The 15,527-nt window shown below is 44.9% G+C and overlaps 1 protein-coding gene across 1 annotated transcript in view; it reads left to right on the top strand.

The window, feature by feature from the left end:
* The window catches only part of LOC138740384 (transmembrane channel-like protein 2-A), a 106,546-nt gene that overhangs the window by 45,676 nt on the left and 45,343 nt on the right, over positions 1-15,527 (top strand). The window contains exons 6-12 of the mRNA XM_069892959.1: positions 5,999-6,080; positions 6,395-6,501; positions 10,920-11,018; positions 12,144-12,286; positions 12,921-13,068; positions 14,555-14,743; positions 15,196-15,375. Coding sequence (XP_069749060.1) covers positions 5,999-6,080; positions 6,395-6,501; positions 10,920-11,018; positions 12,144-12,286; positions 12,921-13,068; positions 14,555-14,743; positions 15,196-15,375 — 948 coding nt within the window. The remainder of the gene's footprint in view (positions 1-5,998; positions 6,081-6,394; positions 6,502-10,919; positions 11,019-12,143; positions 12,287-12,920; positions 13,069-14,554; positions 14,744-15,195; positions 15,376-15,527) is intronic.

Raw genomic sequence — 15,527 nt, 5'->3', positions numbered from 1 at the left:
TGCAGCAGGGCAGCCAGCCAAAATGGCGCCGTCGGGGGTTTTCCCTTCCTCCCAGCATGGGGCTCAGAGGCTCGTGCTGGGGGACAACGTGATGTCCAGGTGACGTCAGTGCCCTCCAGCGCGGTTCTCAGCCAGGTCCGGGCTGGGAGTATAAGTACAGCCCAGCAGTCTGCAATAAACTAGTCTGCTCACTGAGCTCAACCCGTCTGGTTGTGTGTGTTATTGCAGGAGCAGTGTAGCCACTGCTACAATTGGTGACCCCGACTGGTTCAAACATCTTTGAACCCAGCATGAGCGAGCCTGGGATCAGAGCTATAGCCATGGAACTGCCTGAATTCTGGGTTCAGGAGCCCGAGAACTGGTTCGGCCATGCAGAGGCTCAGTTTCACTTTCACAAGATTTTGTCTGACATGACCAAATTCTACCATGTGGTCGCTGCCTTGGACCAGGCCACCTCCAGAACGCGTGCTCTACCTCGTTCAGCACCCATCCACCAAAGACAAATACGAGACCATCAAGCAAGTGCTTACCGGATCCCTTGGACTATCCAAACACCAGCGTGCCGCTCGGATACTGCACCTCGATGCCCTGGGGGACAGGTCCCCAATGGAGCTGATGGACAAGATGCTCGTGCTCATGGGTGATCACACCAACTGCCCACTCTTAGAGCGCATTTTCCTCGACCATATGCCCAGGCACATCTGGCCACTGCTGGTTCAGGAGAGCTTCACTGACCTGAGGAAGGTCGCCTAGAAGGCCCAAGAGCTATGGCTCGGATGATTCCCAGAGGGCTCAGCGGTCCAGCAGGTCATGAGGCACAGGCATGACCACGCCAAGCCCACCCCTAGTGCTGTGGTAGAGCTTCTGGCCCCTGCAGAGGCCCCCAAGAGCATAACCAAGGCCACAGCATCCGCTCCAGGCCTCTGCTTCTACCACCAGTGCTGGGGAGCCAAAGCTCGGAAGTGTCATTAGCCCTGCTCGTTCCAGGGAAATGACCAGGCTGGCCGCTGTTAATGGCTGCGGCGGCTGGCCAAGGACACAGCCTCCTCTACCTATGGGACTCAGTCAGCGGCCGGCAGTTCCTCGTTGACACTGGAGCCCAGATCAGCGTCATCCCGGCCATGGCCGATGAGTCCAGGAACCGACCTCATGGACCTCCCCTCCGTGCGGCCATCGCAAGAGAAATCCGGATGTTTGGAGACAAGACAGTCCACTTTCAGATCGGCCAATGAAATTTCACGTGGAGGTTCACTGTCTCATCCCTCCCAACCGCCATCCTGGGTGCAGACTTCCTCTTTGCACACAGGCTTCTGGTGGACATTCGAAGTAGGTGCCAGGTGGTCGTCCATACCTTCCAGGCCATTCGTCTCGATGCCTCCCGCTCATAGCAACTGCAGATGGCCACGATCAGCATGCCCAGAGACGAGTGCCAGCGAATCCTGGATGAGTTCCCGACACTCCTCAAGCCACAGTTCTCCACTGCCTCGCCACCCCACGGGGTGTTCCACCACATACCCCACCCAGGGCTCACCGGTTCACGCCAAGGCACACCGGCTCCTGCCTGACAAGCTCCAGGTGGCGAAGGAGTAGTTTTCGCACCTGTTGGAACGGGATCATTTGGTGGTCTGACAGCCCGTGGGCCTCACCGCTCCACCTAGTCCTGGAAGCTTCTGGCAGCTGGCGTCCCTGCGGAGACTATCGATGGCTCAATGAGGCAACAGTTCCTGACCATTACCCCATCCCTCACATGCAAGACTTTACGGCCAACCTGCACGTTGTGAGGGTTTTCTCCAAGGTTGGCCTGGTGCGCGGATATCACCAGATCCAAGTGCACCCTGAGGACATACCCAAGACGGCCATTATCACCCCTTTGGCTTGTTCGAATTCCTGCGCATGCCGTTCGAGCTCAAGAACGCCGTTCAGACCTTCCAGCGCCTCATTGACTCTGTGGGCAGGGACTTGGATTTCATTTTTATTTATTTGGATGACATCCTCATCACCAGCAAGGACCAGGTACAACACAATGCCCACCTACATGCCCTTTTCTCCCGGTTGGCCGACTTCAGCCTTACCATCAACCTGGCCAAGTGCCAGTTTGGGAAAGAGTCCATGCAGTTCCTGGGCCATATCATCATGGCCAAAGGAGCCACGGCCACCAGTGCAAAGGTCACCGCTATCAGTAAGTTCCCATGCCTGGACAACCTCAAGGGGCTGCAGGAGTTCGTGGGTGTGGTCAACCTTTACAACCGCTTCATCCTGGGAGCTGCATGCATCATGCAGTCGCTATTTGCCCTCATCGCAGCCAAACACAAGACGCTCACTTGGAACCCAGAAGCCTCCTCCGCATTCAAGGCCACCAAGGATGCCCTTGCGAAGGCCACCATGCTCCCCCACCCACACACCGTACCTGCATATGGCACTTTCTGTTGATGCCCCTGCCACAGCCGTCGGTGCCATCCTGGAGCAGCAGGTGAATGGACATTGGAAGCCACTGGCATTCTTCAGCTGCCTGCTCCACCCGCCGGAGCGTAAGTATAGTGCCTTCGACTGTGAGTTACTGGGCATGTACCTGGCGGTGCGGCATTTCTGCTATTTTTTGGAGGGGAGGACTTTTACCATCTTCACCGACCACAAACCCCTTCACCCAGGTGCTCACGATGGCAAAGGATCCCTGGTTGGCCCACCAGCAGTGTCACCTCTCCTTCGTGTGGGAATTTACCACCAACATACGGCACAAGGTGGGAAAGGACAATGTGGTTGCCGATGCACTCTTGCAACCGGCCATCTGTGCGCTGACGCCAGGCCTCGACTTCGACCAGCTCGCCCGGGACCAGAAAGCTGATGAGGAGACAAGGGCCTTCAAGACCGCCATCACGGGCCTGCGGTTCCAAGACCTCCCAACTCCGAGCGGCGAAGGCACCATCCTGTCCGATATCTCCATGGGCACCCCGCGACCAGTGGTTCCCCAGCAGTGGCGCAGGCAGGTCTTCCATCACATCCACGACCTTTCACATCCATCTATCAGGTCCACATTCTGGATGGTGGCAGAATGATTCGTATGGCATGGGCTGTGAAAGCAGATTGCGGGCTGGGCCAGAACATGCACCCATTGCCAGGCGTCCAAGGTGCACAGGCACACCAGGGCACTTGTACAGGAGTTCGAGCACGTCTGGGAACAGTTCAGCCACATTCACGTAGACATTGTCGGGCCCTTACCCGTTTCCCGGGGCAACCGTTATCTGTTTACGATGGTGGACCACACCACTCGCTGGCCCAAGGCAATCCTGATGTCACCATCGACTCCTGCTCCCGAGCACTGTTGCATGGTTGGGTCACCCGGTTTTGCGTCCCAGGTCACCTCACCAGTGATCAGGGTGCCCAGTTCACATCTGCGCTCTGGGCACAGCTCGCCAACAGGTTGGGGATCCAGCTGCACCGCATCACAGCCTACCACCTGCAGGCCAATGGACTGGTCGAACGTCTGCACCACCACCTTAAGTCGGCACTCATGGCCCGCCTCACCAGTCCCGACTGGGCAGACGAACTGCCTTGGGTGCTCCTGCAGGGATTGTCAGCTGAGCCATTGGCACTACCTGGTGAATTTGTTAACGCACCTCACAATCCCCAGTGGTTGCCGCACCTCAGGGCATGCTTGGACTCGATCAAACCCCCACCGCCTCCCAGGCATGGCACCGCCCTCCTCCCAGGCATGGCACCCGCCCGTCTCACGATCCCGGCGAACTGCTTTCTGTGGAGTACATTTTCGTTCGGCGGGGCCCGACTGCAGCCCTTCTGCAGCAACCGTACGAGGGGCTGTACAGGGTTGTACAGTGTTCCGGCTCTACGTTCACACTGGACATTGGCGGCAGGCGGGAGCTGTTTACCTGGACAGGCTGAAGCCAGCACACCTTGATCCCACTGAGCCCATTGTCATAGTCCAGCCCAAGAAGCGAGGCCGCCCGGCGAAAAAGGACATTGATGCCAGTTCTACTGTGGGGGGGAGGGGGGGAGGCTGTGTGGTAGCTCACCACTAGGCAGGCGAACCAGTCCCGCTTTGTAAGCCACATGGCGGGGCAGCTGGCCAAAATGGCGACATCAGGGGTTTTCCCTTCCTCCCAGCACAGGGCTCAGAAGCCCGCGCTGGGGGACCACGTGATGCCCGGGTGACATCAGCACCCTCCAGCGCAGTTCTCAGCCAGGTCCGGGCTGGGAGTATAAATGCAGCCCAGCAGCCTGCAATAAACTAGTCTGCTCTCTGAGCTCAACCCATCTGGTTGTGTTTGTTCCTTCATGAGCAGTGTAGCTGCTGCTACAAAATAGTCATTTCAATACTAATCTGCATCTTAGTTAAGCAAAGTTATGATTTCATTATCATATAGTACGATAATGATTTTCCTCTCCGTCCTGCCACATTACAGAGGATGATGTCTTTTGACATGTCAATTGGCAGAATTTTGTAGCAGCTCTCAATTAGAACAATTCTTGACAAACTAGACCATAGAACCATAGAAATACAGTACAGAAAACATCCCTTCAGCCCTTCTAGTCTGTACTGAACTATTATTCTGCTTAGTCCCACTGGCCTGTTCCCAGCCATTGCCCCACCCTACCCCTACCAATACTCCTTCCAGGTACCTGTCCAAATTTTTTTAAATTTTGAATATTAAGTCTGCATTCACCACTTCATCTGGCAGATCATTCCACACCCCTACTAATTTCTGTGCGAAGATGTTACCACTAATGTTCCTCCTAATTTTTCTCCTTTCTCCCTTAACCCATGACCTCTGGTTTGTAGCTCACCTAACCTCAGTGGAAGAAGCTTATTTGGATTTACTCTATCTACACTCCTCATAATTTTGTATACCTCTATTAAATCTCCCCTCATTCTTCTACACTCCATGAAGTCCTAACCTGTTTAATCTTTCCATGTAACTTAGCTCCTAAAGTCTGGGCAACATCCTAATAATCATTCTCTGCTCTCTTTCTCTCTTTTTGATATCTTTCCTGTAGTTAGGTGACCAAAACTCCATACAACATTTCAAATTTGTCCTTACCAATCTCTTACAGAACTTTATCATAACATCCCAACTCCTATACTAGATACTTTGATTTATGAAAGCCAATATGCCAAAACCTCCCTTTACAACTTATCTCCCTTTGACACCATTTTCAGGGAATTATGTATCTGTATTCCCAGATCCTTCTGTTCTACTGCACTCCTCATTGCCCTACCATTTACTGTTTATGTCCTTTCTTGGTTTGCCTTTTCAAAATGCATCTGCTCACACTTGTCTGTATTAAATTCCATCTGCCATTTTTCAGCGCATTTTTCCAGCTGGTCCAGCTACCCCTGAAAGCTTTGAAATCCTTTCTTTTTGTTCACATCCCTCTAAACCAGTGGTTCTAAACCTTTATCTTTCCACTCACATACCACCTTAAGCATTCCCTATGCCATTGGTGCTCTGTGGTTAGTAAGGGATTATGTAAGGTGGAAAGAAAAGGGTTGAGAACCATTGTTCTAAACTTTGTGTTATTTGGAAACTTGCCGATCCAATTTACTATATTATCATCCAGATCATTGATGACGATGACAAACAACAATGGTCCCAGCACTGATCCCTGAGGCCCACCACTAATCACAGGCTTCCGGTCTGAGAAGCAATCATCCACCACTACTCTCTGGCTTCTCCCATTCAGCCATTGAGGACTCCAGTTTACATCCGAGAACATCAGTGAGTCTTTGTAGTGAGAATAGCAAGCTTTTTCAGCCATCATTTCTTTTCTAATTCTATGTCTTTGCTATTAAAATCTGTTTGAGTTCAAAGGGTTCTGGGGGAAGGCCCTTAAGATTCTCTGCCTGAGACACTGTTAGCTGAATGCATGAATGGTGGAAGAAGGGAGGGAGACAGAAATGAACACTCTGATGTCCTTCAATATCTGACTTAGGGTCTGTCTGTTCATGAAGTTTATACTTCATTTGTATTTTTTAACCTTTCAGAAATGGATCAAATTTAAAAGGGACTTTGAAAATTTTAAGACATCATGCATACCATGGGAAATGAAAATAAAAGAAATTGAGAGTGAGTTTATTTTAATAAATGTGTTATTATTGCCCCTTGTATTTCAATATTGAATTTGAGCAGAACCTCCATTTCTGTTCATCCGTGTAGAGCCTCTGGCTACACACATTCCCTCACAGTTCTTTGGATTAAATTCCATCTGCCACTGTTGAGCCCGTATATCTCAACCTTATTCGTTATCTATAGTTTCACTAATTTTCACGTTGTCAGCAAACTTAATCTCTTCCATTAACGTTGCTTCATAAGGAGAAAAAAATAATCAATCTGTTATCAGAAAGGAAGTTGAAATTATAAAACCTTTTCCTTTCTCACAGGTCACTTTGGTTCTTCTGTGGCATCATACTTTATCTTCCTACGCTGGCTCTATGGGATCAACTTGGTTCTTTTTGGTTTAACTTTTGGATTGATTGTCATTCCAGAGGTGGGTCCAGGGCTTTTAACTGCATTACAGTTTAAGTTTATAAAATTATTGGAATTATTTTGGAATTTAATTCTGCAAGGGGGAATTCTCACAGTTTCCCTCTCTGGTGTTCAAGGAAAACCACTGATGCTCTGTACATGTCCCTCATGTTGAAACTATCAAGACAGTAGGTTTCTCCTGTGATAAGATGCCACTGTTATTGCTGTCTTGTGGAGGACTGTACAATCGCCTTGAGATGCCCGACAACCAGAAGGGATTTTCAGTGTCCACGCAAGCTCAAAGTGTAGTTGGTATTTTTGATTCATCTGCAGAAAACCATCCAAATTGATATCCAACATCCTGGTAGCAGTCCTGAAGCCTTCATTTTTATACAATAAAAAAATCATCAATAATCCAGCACAGAATCGAGTATTTTAGCCCATCTTGATGTCTTTCTGCACTAATTCTATTCACCTGCTCTGCCCCATATCACTCTAAGCATATGTTCAAAAGATTGTAATTGTATCCACCTTTATCACCTCTTCTGGCAATTCGTTCCAGGTAATCACGAACGTCAGAATGAAATTCTAATTTCTTAGATATCTTCTAAATTTCTTTATATCCCTTAAAATTCCCCCCTCAGTTTAAACATGTGCCCTTTAATTCTTGACCCTGTTGCTCAGGGAAAGTGAATCTGCCTCTCGATCATATCTATGATCCACATAATCTTACAAACCTCCGTAAATTTACCCCTTAGCTTCCTACGTTCCAGTGAGAATAAACCCAACCTATGCAGTCTGTCTTTATAACCAATTCCAGTCAACATGCTGGTGAATCTTTTCTGCACTTTCTGTTACCACCAATATTCAACACTGAATTATGTGCAATCTGAATTATGTTTTTTGCCAGCTGCAACAGGATGTCCCAACCCTTATAATCAGTGCCTCATCCTAGGAAGGCAAGCATTCTAAATGCCATTTCACTCCCCTCTCCACTTCATGTTCAGTGAGCTATGGACTTGCATGCACCCCAAGGTCTCTTTGTACATTCCTTCTTTTTACGACCCTGCCACTTATTCTATATGTCCTACCAGAAATTGATTTCCCTAAGCCCACTTGTCTGAATTAAATTTTGTCTGTCACCGCTCTGCCCAACTCTTCATCTGATTGATACTTCAGTATATGCTTAGACATATCCTTTAGTATCTATGACTCCAGAAGTTCTCGAATCATCTGCAAGCTTACTAGTTATACCACTGGCACTCTCATCCAAATCATTGTGAATATATTACAAACAAGAAAGGTCCTAGCACTGATCCCTGCTATACACCATACATTAGAAATCTACAGTCAGAAAAACACCCACCACAACCCCCTGCTTTCTATAAGCCACCAAGTTCGGATCCAGTTTGCCAACGGCCCTTAGATCCCTTGTGCCTTACCCGGCTGGACCAGCCTACTAGATGAAATCTTCACAAAAGCCTTACTAAAGTTCATGAACTTCTGTATAAGTTCTCCACACTATCAGTATTTCAGCCATCACAGTCAATGGGAAGGTGTCAACAGAGCGTCAAAAGTTAACCACTGTTGAATGGTAGCGATTGAGAGCAAGGATAACTAGGCCGTGACCAAAATGTAATTCAGCAAACCATGAGCATACTGAATGAATCTGAAGCCTAGACCGTTCTGGAGGAGTCCTGCAGTCATTGGCTGACAGGCTGTCAAGAGCTGAAGTGATCTGCCATATGATCAGCCTTGAGTCATAGGTGTTGAGTCATAGCTACATTAGGTAGCTGCATAGGAGGAGACAGAGAAGAAAGAGGCATCCTCAACCTCGCCCCCCCCTCCCCGCCTCACACACATGCCCCTCATTTCAAGCAAACTGTTCTTGAACAATTCATTTCATTACAGTACGTTATTATGTGATAATAGTTGTGGTAGTGTGATAGAAGTAGTAGTTTATTTATATAGCACATTTAACACAATGCACGTTGATCCTAAGTGCTGAATATACAATTAGAAATAAATTGGTTACTATCCAAATGATGACAGGCAGTCAAAAAAGACTGGCACAACCATCTTTGTGTAGAGACCATACAACTTAGAACTGGGGTGGTACAACCACTACACTGGCCATACTCCTATTGGCCTACTGCAGGGGTAACCACTGTACCAGCAGGTAGGCAACCTAGGAGGCTGGCTCCACCTGCTGGCTGTCAATCACCTGCTTGAGCTGGTCCCTTCCGGGAACTGTCAGACATGTGGAGCCAGCAAAGATACTAAGACTGGTGTGTACAAGTTTAAGCTAATTAAAGCCTGTTGTACTGTCTGTGGACTTTGCGTCAGAATCATTCACACAGCAGCGCTCACAAGAACATTAATTATTTAAACCCTAGCCTGTTCCTCCCGATTGTAGGAATGAACAACTTCCCAATTTCAAATGAGCAAAAGTGCAACAAACACCAGACTTGAAAGAACAAGTGGGGAACACAAATAATGGTACCTTTACATAAACCCCATTCCCCCTTCACCAATGGTCTCATATCTAACCTTCACATCTATCACCGACTACCTCAGTGCATTCTCAGCCACAATGCAAAAATAAAGGTCAACGTGAAGTAAACATGCCTTATCAACTCTAAAATAAAAGGATTTATTCACCTTCGTGCATCCCATTCGTGCCTCAGCCTATCCCGATCTGGTGGCTGCAGTATGGCTGGTGGAAGGGTCCTGACTTTCAGTGAGAAAGAATCCAGCTGGCTCCTCAGGGTGATTAAAAGGAGCCTGGCAACCTTACCATTCGTGGCGGAACTCTGGGCTGGCTGGCTAACAGCTAATAAGAGCGGGTTCTGGTGAAGTGGTGGGGAGGGCAGGGGTTACATAAATAGGATAGTATACTTACGACTCCATGGAGCCATTGCTGAGTTGGCACCTCAGCAATCCCAGTAATATATTGGAGGACAGCTAGCTTGTGCAGTTGTTATGCCCAGCCAGGTCTTTGAAACAAAATGCACAGCCATATTGACCGCAGTCCCGACTTGCATTGCAGAAAAGCTGAAACTTGGGCATAACAGAAGTGTGAGATTGAAAATGTCCAAATCTTGTTTAGTTTCGTGTTTGTATTTAGTGGAGCTGGCTCATGTTGTTGTTATTCAATGTCCTAATGGAATCTTTCACTTAATGCACTTCGGTTACTAAATGACATGGCCAACTTTTTGAAATACTGCATCTAAGAGCTCAAAGCATCAGAGTTGTCTATATAATCCGAAACAAACACATGGGCGGGAAGTAAGTTAGGTGACATGGGCCATCTCTCCTGCTCTACTAGATCATGGTGGACTTGGTCATAATCTCAGCTTTGTATTCCAATCTACCCATGGTAATATGGACTCCATCTACATCCCCCACTGCCTAGGAAAGTCAGACAACATGCAAAAGGCCCATTTCACCCTGGACACATTCTCTCTTTCCTCCTCCCATCAGAGAGAAGGCTGAAGAGTGTGATAGCTTTAACAGGCGTTAAGACAGTTTCTTCCCTGCAGCCATCAAGCTCATGAACAACCCCCATAATAACGTTCAAATGCTACACCTTGCAAATTGTGCTCTTTATATAACTATATATAATGCTTGAGATAACTTATTGGTCTGTTCGCTAAAGTATAAAGCACCTTATGACCAATAAACTTAATCTCTCACAGCCTTAGTCAAGGCACACAGAATCAAAGAGGGTAGTGATGGAATCCCATGTCCTGTGGTGTATGTCAGGGATTGGTGATAAGACCCTTATTGTTTGTGATAAATTGTCTTGGATGTGTATGTAATAGGCATGATTAGAAAGTTTGCAGTGACACACAAAGGCTGATTAAACTAGACTTGGAGTATTGTGCGCTGTTTGGGCTGCCGCATGAAAGAAAGGACGTGGTTTCATTGGAAAGAGTGCAGAGGAGATTCACTAAGATCCTTGACTAGATTAAAGTAACTTCAGTTATGAGGAGAGATTATAAGAACTGGGGTGTTTTCCCTGGCTCACAGGAGGGTGAAGGGTGGCATAATATATAAGAGGTGTAGATGGAATCCAGTGGTAAAGCTGTCAAGATAAGTCAGGATAATTTTAAGGTTAGAGGAAGGAGATTTTAAAATGAGTTGACTGGAATGTTTTTATCCACAGCGACAGTTGGCTTCTGAAACTCGCTGCTGGAAGGGTTGTAAACCTATGCTGACCTAGGCCTGTCTTCACAAATACATTTGTCTGCTTAAATTCCATATCCCCCTCTGCCTCACACATCAATGTTCAGATGAGAAACAACTTCTGTTTAACATGTTTATGCCTTTTGCAAAGAGTATTTCCTGTCATCATTTGCCGATGAGACCAATGTAAGAGCTAGAGCTGAAAATCAAAGAAAAATATAAAAGAATGTTGCTAACAGTTTTACACTTCAGGTGTTGATGGGCTTACCGTATGGCAGCATTCCTCGGAAGATTGTGCCAAGGGCAGAACAGCCGACTGCCATGGACTTTTCAGTACTTTGGGAGTTTGGGGTGAGTGTTTCAAAATGTGGTTGCATTATATTTCTGTGTCACACAATTAGCACCACTGATGCAAAGATACATTTATCGGCAAACATGCATCAAGACTTTCTCCTGGGTGTCCTTGTTTTCGTCCACATCACATCTGCCCCGAGCGTGCAAGAGGGGAAGTAATAATGGGCACGTGAGAATAGGTTGGAGGGAAAAAAATGGTGGTGGACTGGGATTTCCGTGTGAGCCTGCACGGACGCGGTAGACGGAATGGCTGCTGCTATATCTTTTAGTGCAAGTCCATCAGAGGAGAGGCAGAAGTTGTTTAGGCAGAATCCTTGCCTGCTGTTTGATCCAACAATATGAACCTGGATGAACTCAGCATCCGTGGATAGAAATGATCAGTCAACAGGTTTGGGACCCTTTATCAAGATTTCTACCTACGGAGTTCATCCAGCAGTAGGCAGCTTGGATTTGGAGTTCCTCCAGTTTCTCATTGTTTGCTTAAGATTCCAGCATCTATGTGTGTGTGTGTGTGTGTGTGTGTGTGTGTGTGTGTGTGTGTGTGTGTGTGTGTGTGTGTGTGTGTGTGTGTGTGTGTGTGTGTGTGGTTACTGTCGATTTTTTTTACTGTCTTTTCTTATGTTTTAAAATAAAAGATCTTTTTTTTAAACTTCCAAAGATTAATGGGTTCATGTATTGTATATTCAAAACATTGTAGATTTTCATTAATTTTTACAACATTTTGTGAAGTACACCCATTTTGATATTGTTACATTCACTTCTTAATTACGACATCATATCCAAATGAGAGCTTGGGATTTGATTTGGTGTGGTATGTCTAAGTCATTTATAGTCTTGCAGACCAATAAAATTAGCTCAATTTTCAAATATTTTATGTACTTTTCTAAAAATGAGTGCGTTAAAAGTTTTAAACTATATTGAAATTCATCTTTCCAATGATGTCTTGTAAACTTATGTAATGATGTTGCTGTTTTACAACATGTTAAAAATGATTAGGAATGAGAAGTTTTACAGTGTCTTGGATTTTCTTATTACGCAGAAAGATAGTGATGATGTTTGAAGATTAAAGTATAAACCATTGTTATATCAGAATGATTGTAAAATAATAATTGTATTTTATAGGGTTATATAAAGTACTCAGCTCTTTTCTATGGATACTACAATAATCAGCGAATGATTGGTGTTTTCAAGTATAGATTACCTTTGTCTTATTTCATGGTTGGTGTGGGTTCCTTTGGATACAGCCTCATGGTTGTAATCAGGACGTGAGTATTGATCAAGCTGTTGTGTGACTGTTTACACTCTGTGACTGAGTCTATCCAGGGCAATGACAGATCAACGATTCCACAGAATCAAAGAATCATAGAAAGTAGGAACAAAAGGGCCATCCAGCCCTTTAAACCACCATTCACTATGATAATGGATTCAGGACCATTTTCCTGCTTTCTCTCCATACCCCTTGATCCATTTAGCCAGCCAAACCACATCCAACTCCCTTTTGGATTGGCCTTAACAACCTTCTGTGGGAAGGAATTTCACAAGCTCACAACTCTCTGTGTGAAGAGGTTTCTCCTCAGCCCAGCCCTAAATGGCATCCCTTATCCTTAAACTGGAAGTTCTCCAACATTGGGGACGTTCTTCCAACATCTAACATGCCTGGTGCTGTCAGAATTTTGCACATCTCAATGACATCCCCATTCATTCTTCTAAATTCCACTGGGTCTGCCCAGTCATTGTTTGTACATCAGTCCTGCCATCCCAGAAAATGATGGATAGATGTGTTGAAGTAACCTTGTAAGCTACAATTTAGCTATATCTTTGTACCTATCACCTGCCACCAAGCTGCAGCTCGGATAGAACATATAACTCATGTTTTATGGCAATAATAATCCTGTTTAGAATGGCAAGAAATGCGAATGAAAGTGGAGTTGATGGAGATGATGGAGATTTCATCTTCAGCTGGAAAATGTTTACAAGCTGGGATTATCTAATTGGAAATCCTGAAACAGCTGATAACAAGTTTGCATCCATTACAACCAGTTTTAAGGTACATTTTGCACTCTGTTGAATTAAAACATTATTGTCAATGTATGCTAATTATTTTAAATGCATAAAAACAATCACAATTTATGTGTTCTCCCTTCTTTCACTGTGGAGATTGAGGGATCAAAGCTGAAAATACACAGCAAGTCAGGCACTGTGTCTGGGGAGAGGAACAAAGTCAACAGCTCAAACTGTTGATCTTCCACCAGAACTGGTTTAAAGTTAGGTTTCTTGCAACTTTTTTTGCTGCTTCTTGAAGAAAGTTGATATGTTTTCAGTGGCATTTTTGCCTGCAAAGTGCGATTGGGTCAAACAGCCTCCTCAATTCAGGACAAATTGAGATGGACAACAAAAACAAATCCCAGTGTTTGTGAAATCTATATTGCATGAACAAATAAAATAAATTTCCCTTTGCCCTTCCCTGAAGTGAGGAGAATGAATTCTGTTTCTCTACTCTCTTCACACAGCTGAATGATACTCTGTACCATTCAGATAAATCTCCTCTTCACCTTTTCTAAGTCCTTTACACCCTTGCCCTTGATATATTTACTAAACTGTGGATCTCAGAGTTTGCACAGTACAAGTGTGCCAAATGCCTTTTTCTACACCCGTTGTCATTGCGTGCTCCTGGAGTCCATTTCACTTGTGAGTTTCGTGCCATTGGACTTGAAATCGTGCTCAGAATACCGAATTGCAGGTAATCATGTCAACACCTGCCTCTGCACTCACAATGTAGGATTTCCTCCCTGCAAAATGCTCTGCACCACTTGGATTATATTTTTTTGCTGACATCTCAGAGACAACACACCGTGTGGGATTTAGCACAGCAGTTTCAAAAAGGCCTATCTGTAACCAGTTTGAATCCCTTTAGATGACTGTATCCCTGACCTTCAAGGAGCCTCCTACACTCACTGTTAATAGCCCTATTGCATGTGGAAATGCTCCAGTACTCACCTGAGTGTTATCACTTTACTGGAAAATCTTTTCACTTATTTCATCTTCCTGACCTACTGTTCGAATAGGGACTTAACTACTCAGTTGAACTCTCTGTTTTAATGTGGTGACAACCTCCAGGGAAGTGCAGCTATCCTGTGCTCTGTGGCACTTCTGTGGTGAATGAGGGTGGCACAGTTAGCAAAGCAGTTAGCACAACGCCTTTACAGTGCCAGCGATCTGGACCAGGATTCGAATCCCACGCTGTCTGTACGAGTTTGTATGTTCTCCCCATGTCTGCGTGGTTTTGCCCTGGGGGCTCTGGTTTCCTCCCACCATTCTAAATGCACTGGAGGTGTAGGTTAATGGGGTGTAAATTGGGTGGCACGGGCATGTGGGCCGAAATGGCCCATTACCGTGCTGAATGCCTGTCTACGTCTAAACTCTTAAGTACTTTGCCAGATCAGAAACTGCACCTCATTGCTACCTTTACAAATAATAGTAATATTATTCCAAATTATGACTAGAGGCTTCAAATGCATATTATATTTTGGTAGGAATCCATTGTGGATGAAGAGGAAAATCAAAAGGATGAAAATATTCACCTAAGAAGATTTCTGATTGTTTTGGCTAATTTTCTCATATTTTGTTGTCTTGCTGGAAGTGGATATCTCATTTTTTATGTTGTGAAAAAATCGCAAACATATTCAGCAATGGATGACTTAACCTGGTATCAGAAAAATGAGGTCAGCGTTCCTTTACAACTACTGCTATAAAATGATTAGAGCTCTAACCGAATCATAAAATTTGTTTTTTTATTGCAAGGAATATGCATTGTCTGGTTTATTCCATTTGAAATTTTATGTTATACATTTTAAATTTTGTTAATAAATGTAACTACTTAATATGAAGCCATCTAGTGGAAAATAACAGATTGCCTATATTCAGAAGCAATCTCTATGCATGAGCCACAAGTCTCTTTGCATTTTTATGACCACTATTATCTGATGTCTTCCACATTTAATGTAGTCCCAATCACAGTTTTTCAGAGATTTATTTAGCTAGGACAAACATGACTTAATGGATTCGTTTAGAAGAGTTTGGCAATTAGTGTTTTGTCTGTAAATACCTAATATATAAATTTGCAGAATTCATCAATTATTCACAATAACTATTTCAAAAATATGTAATTTTTCAGATTGATATTGTTATGGCGTTGTTGGGAATGTTTGTTCCTCCATTATTCGAAACAATTGCTAATCTGGAAAATTATCATCCCCGTATTGCATTGAAATGGCAGCTGTGGCGCATGTTTGCCCTCTTCCTCGGTAATCTATACACATTTCTGCTGGCTCTTATTGATCAAGTCAACTCACAGGTAAAATAGTCCTTATTGAACTGTTTAATATGGTGTTTTTTTTTGTTTCACTTGAGTAGCCATTTTTGTAAATTATAAAAATCCCATTAAAATCATTTGCTGGGACTGAAGTAACAAAACCGTACATATTAACAAATAAAATGAATAAAGAC

This window comes from Narcine bancroftii, chromosome 1 (genome assembly GCF_036971445.1).
Source record: "Narcine bancroftii isolate sNarBan1 chromosome 1, sNarBan1.hap1, whole genome shotgun sequence".
Lineage (NCBI taxonomy): Eukaryota > Metazoa > Chordata > Chondrichthyes > Torpediniformes > Narcinidae > Narcine > Narcine bancroftii.
Note: the sequence above shows the minus strand (reverse complement) of the source record. Positions and strands in the feature narration are given on the sequence as shown.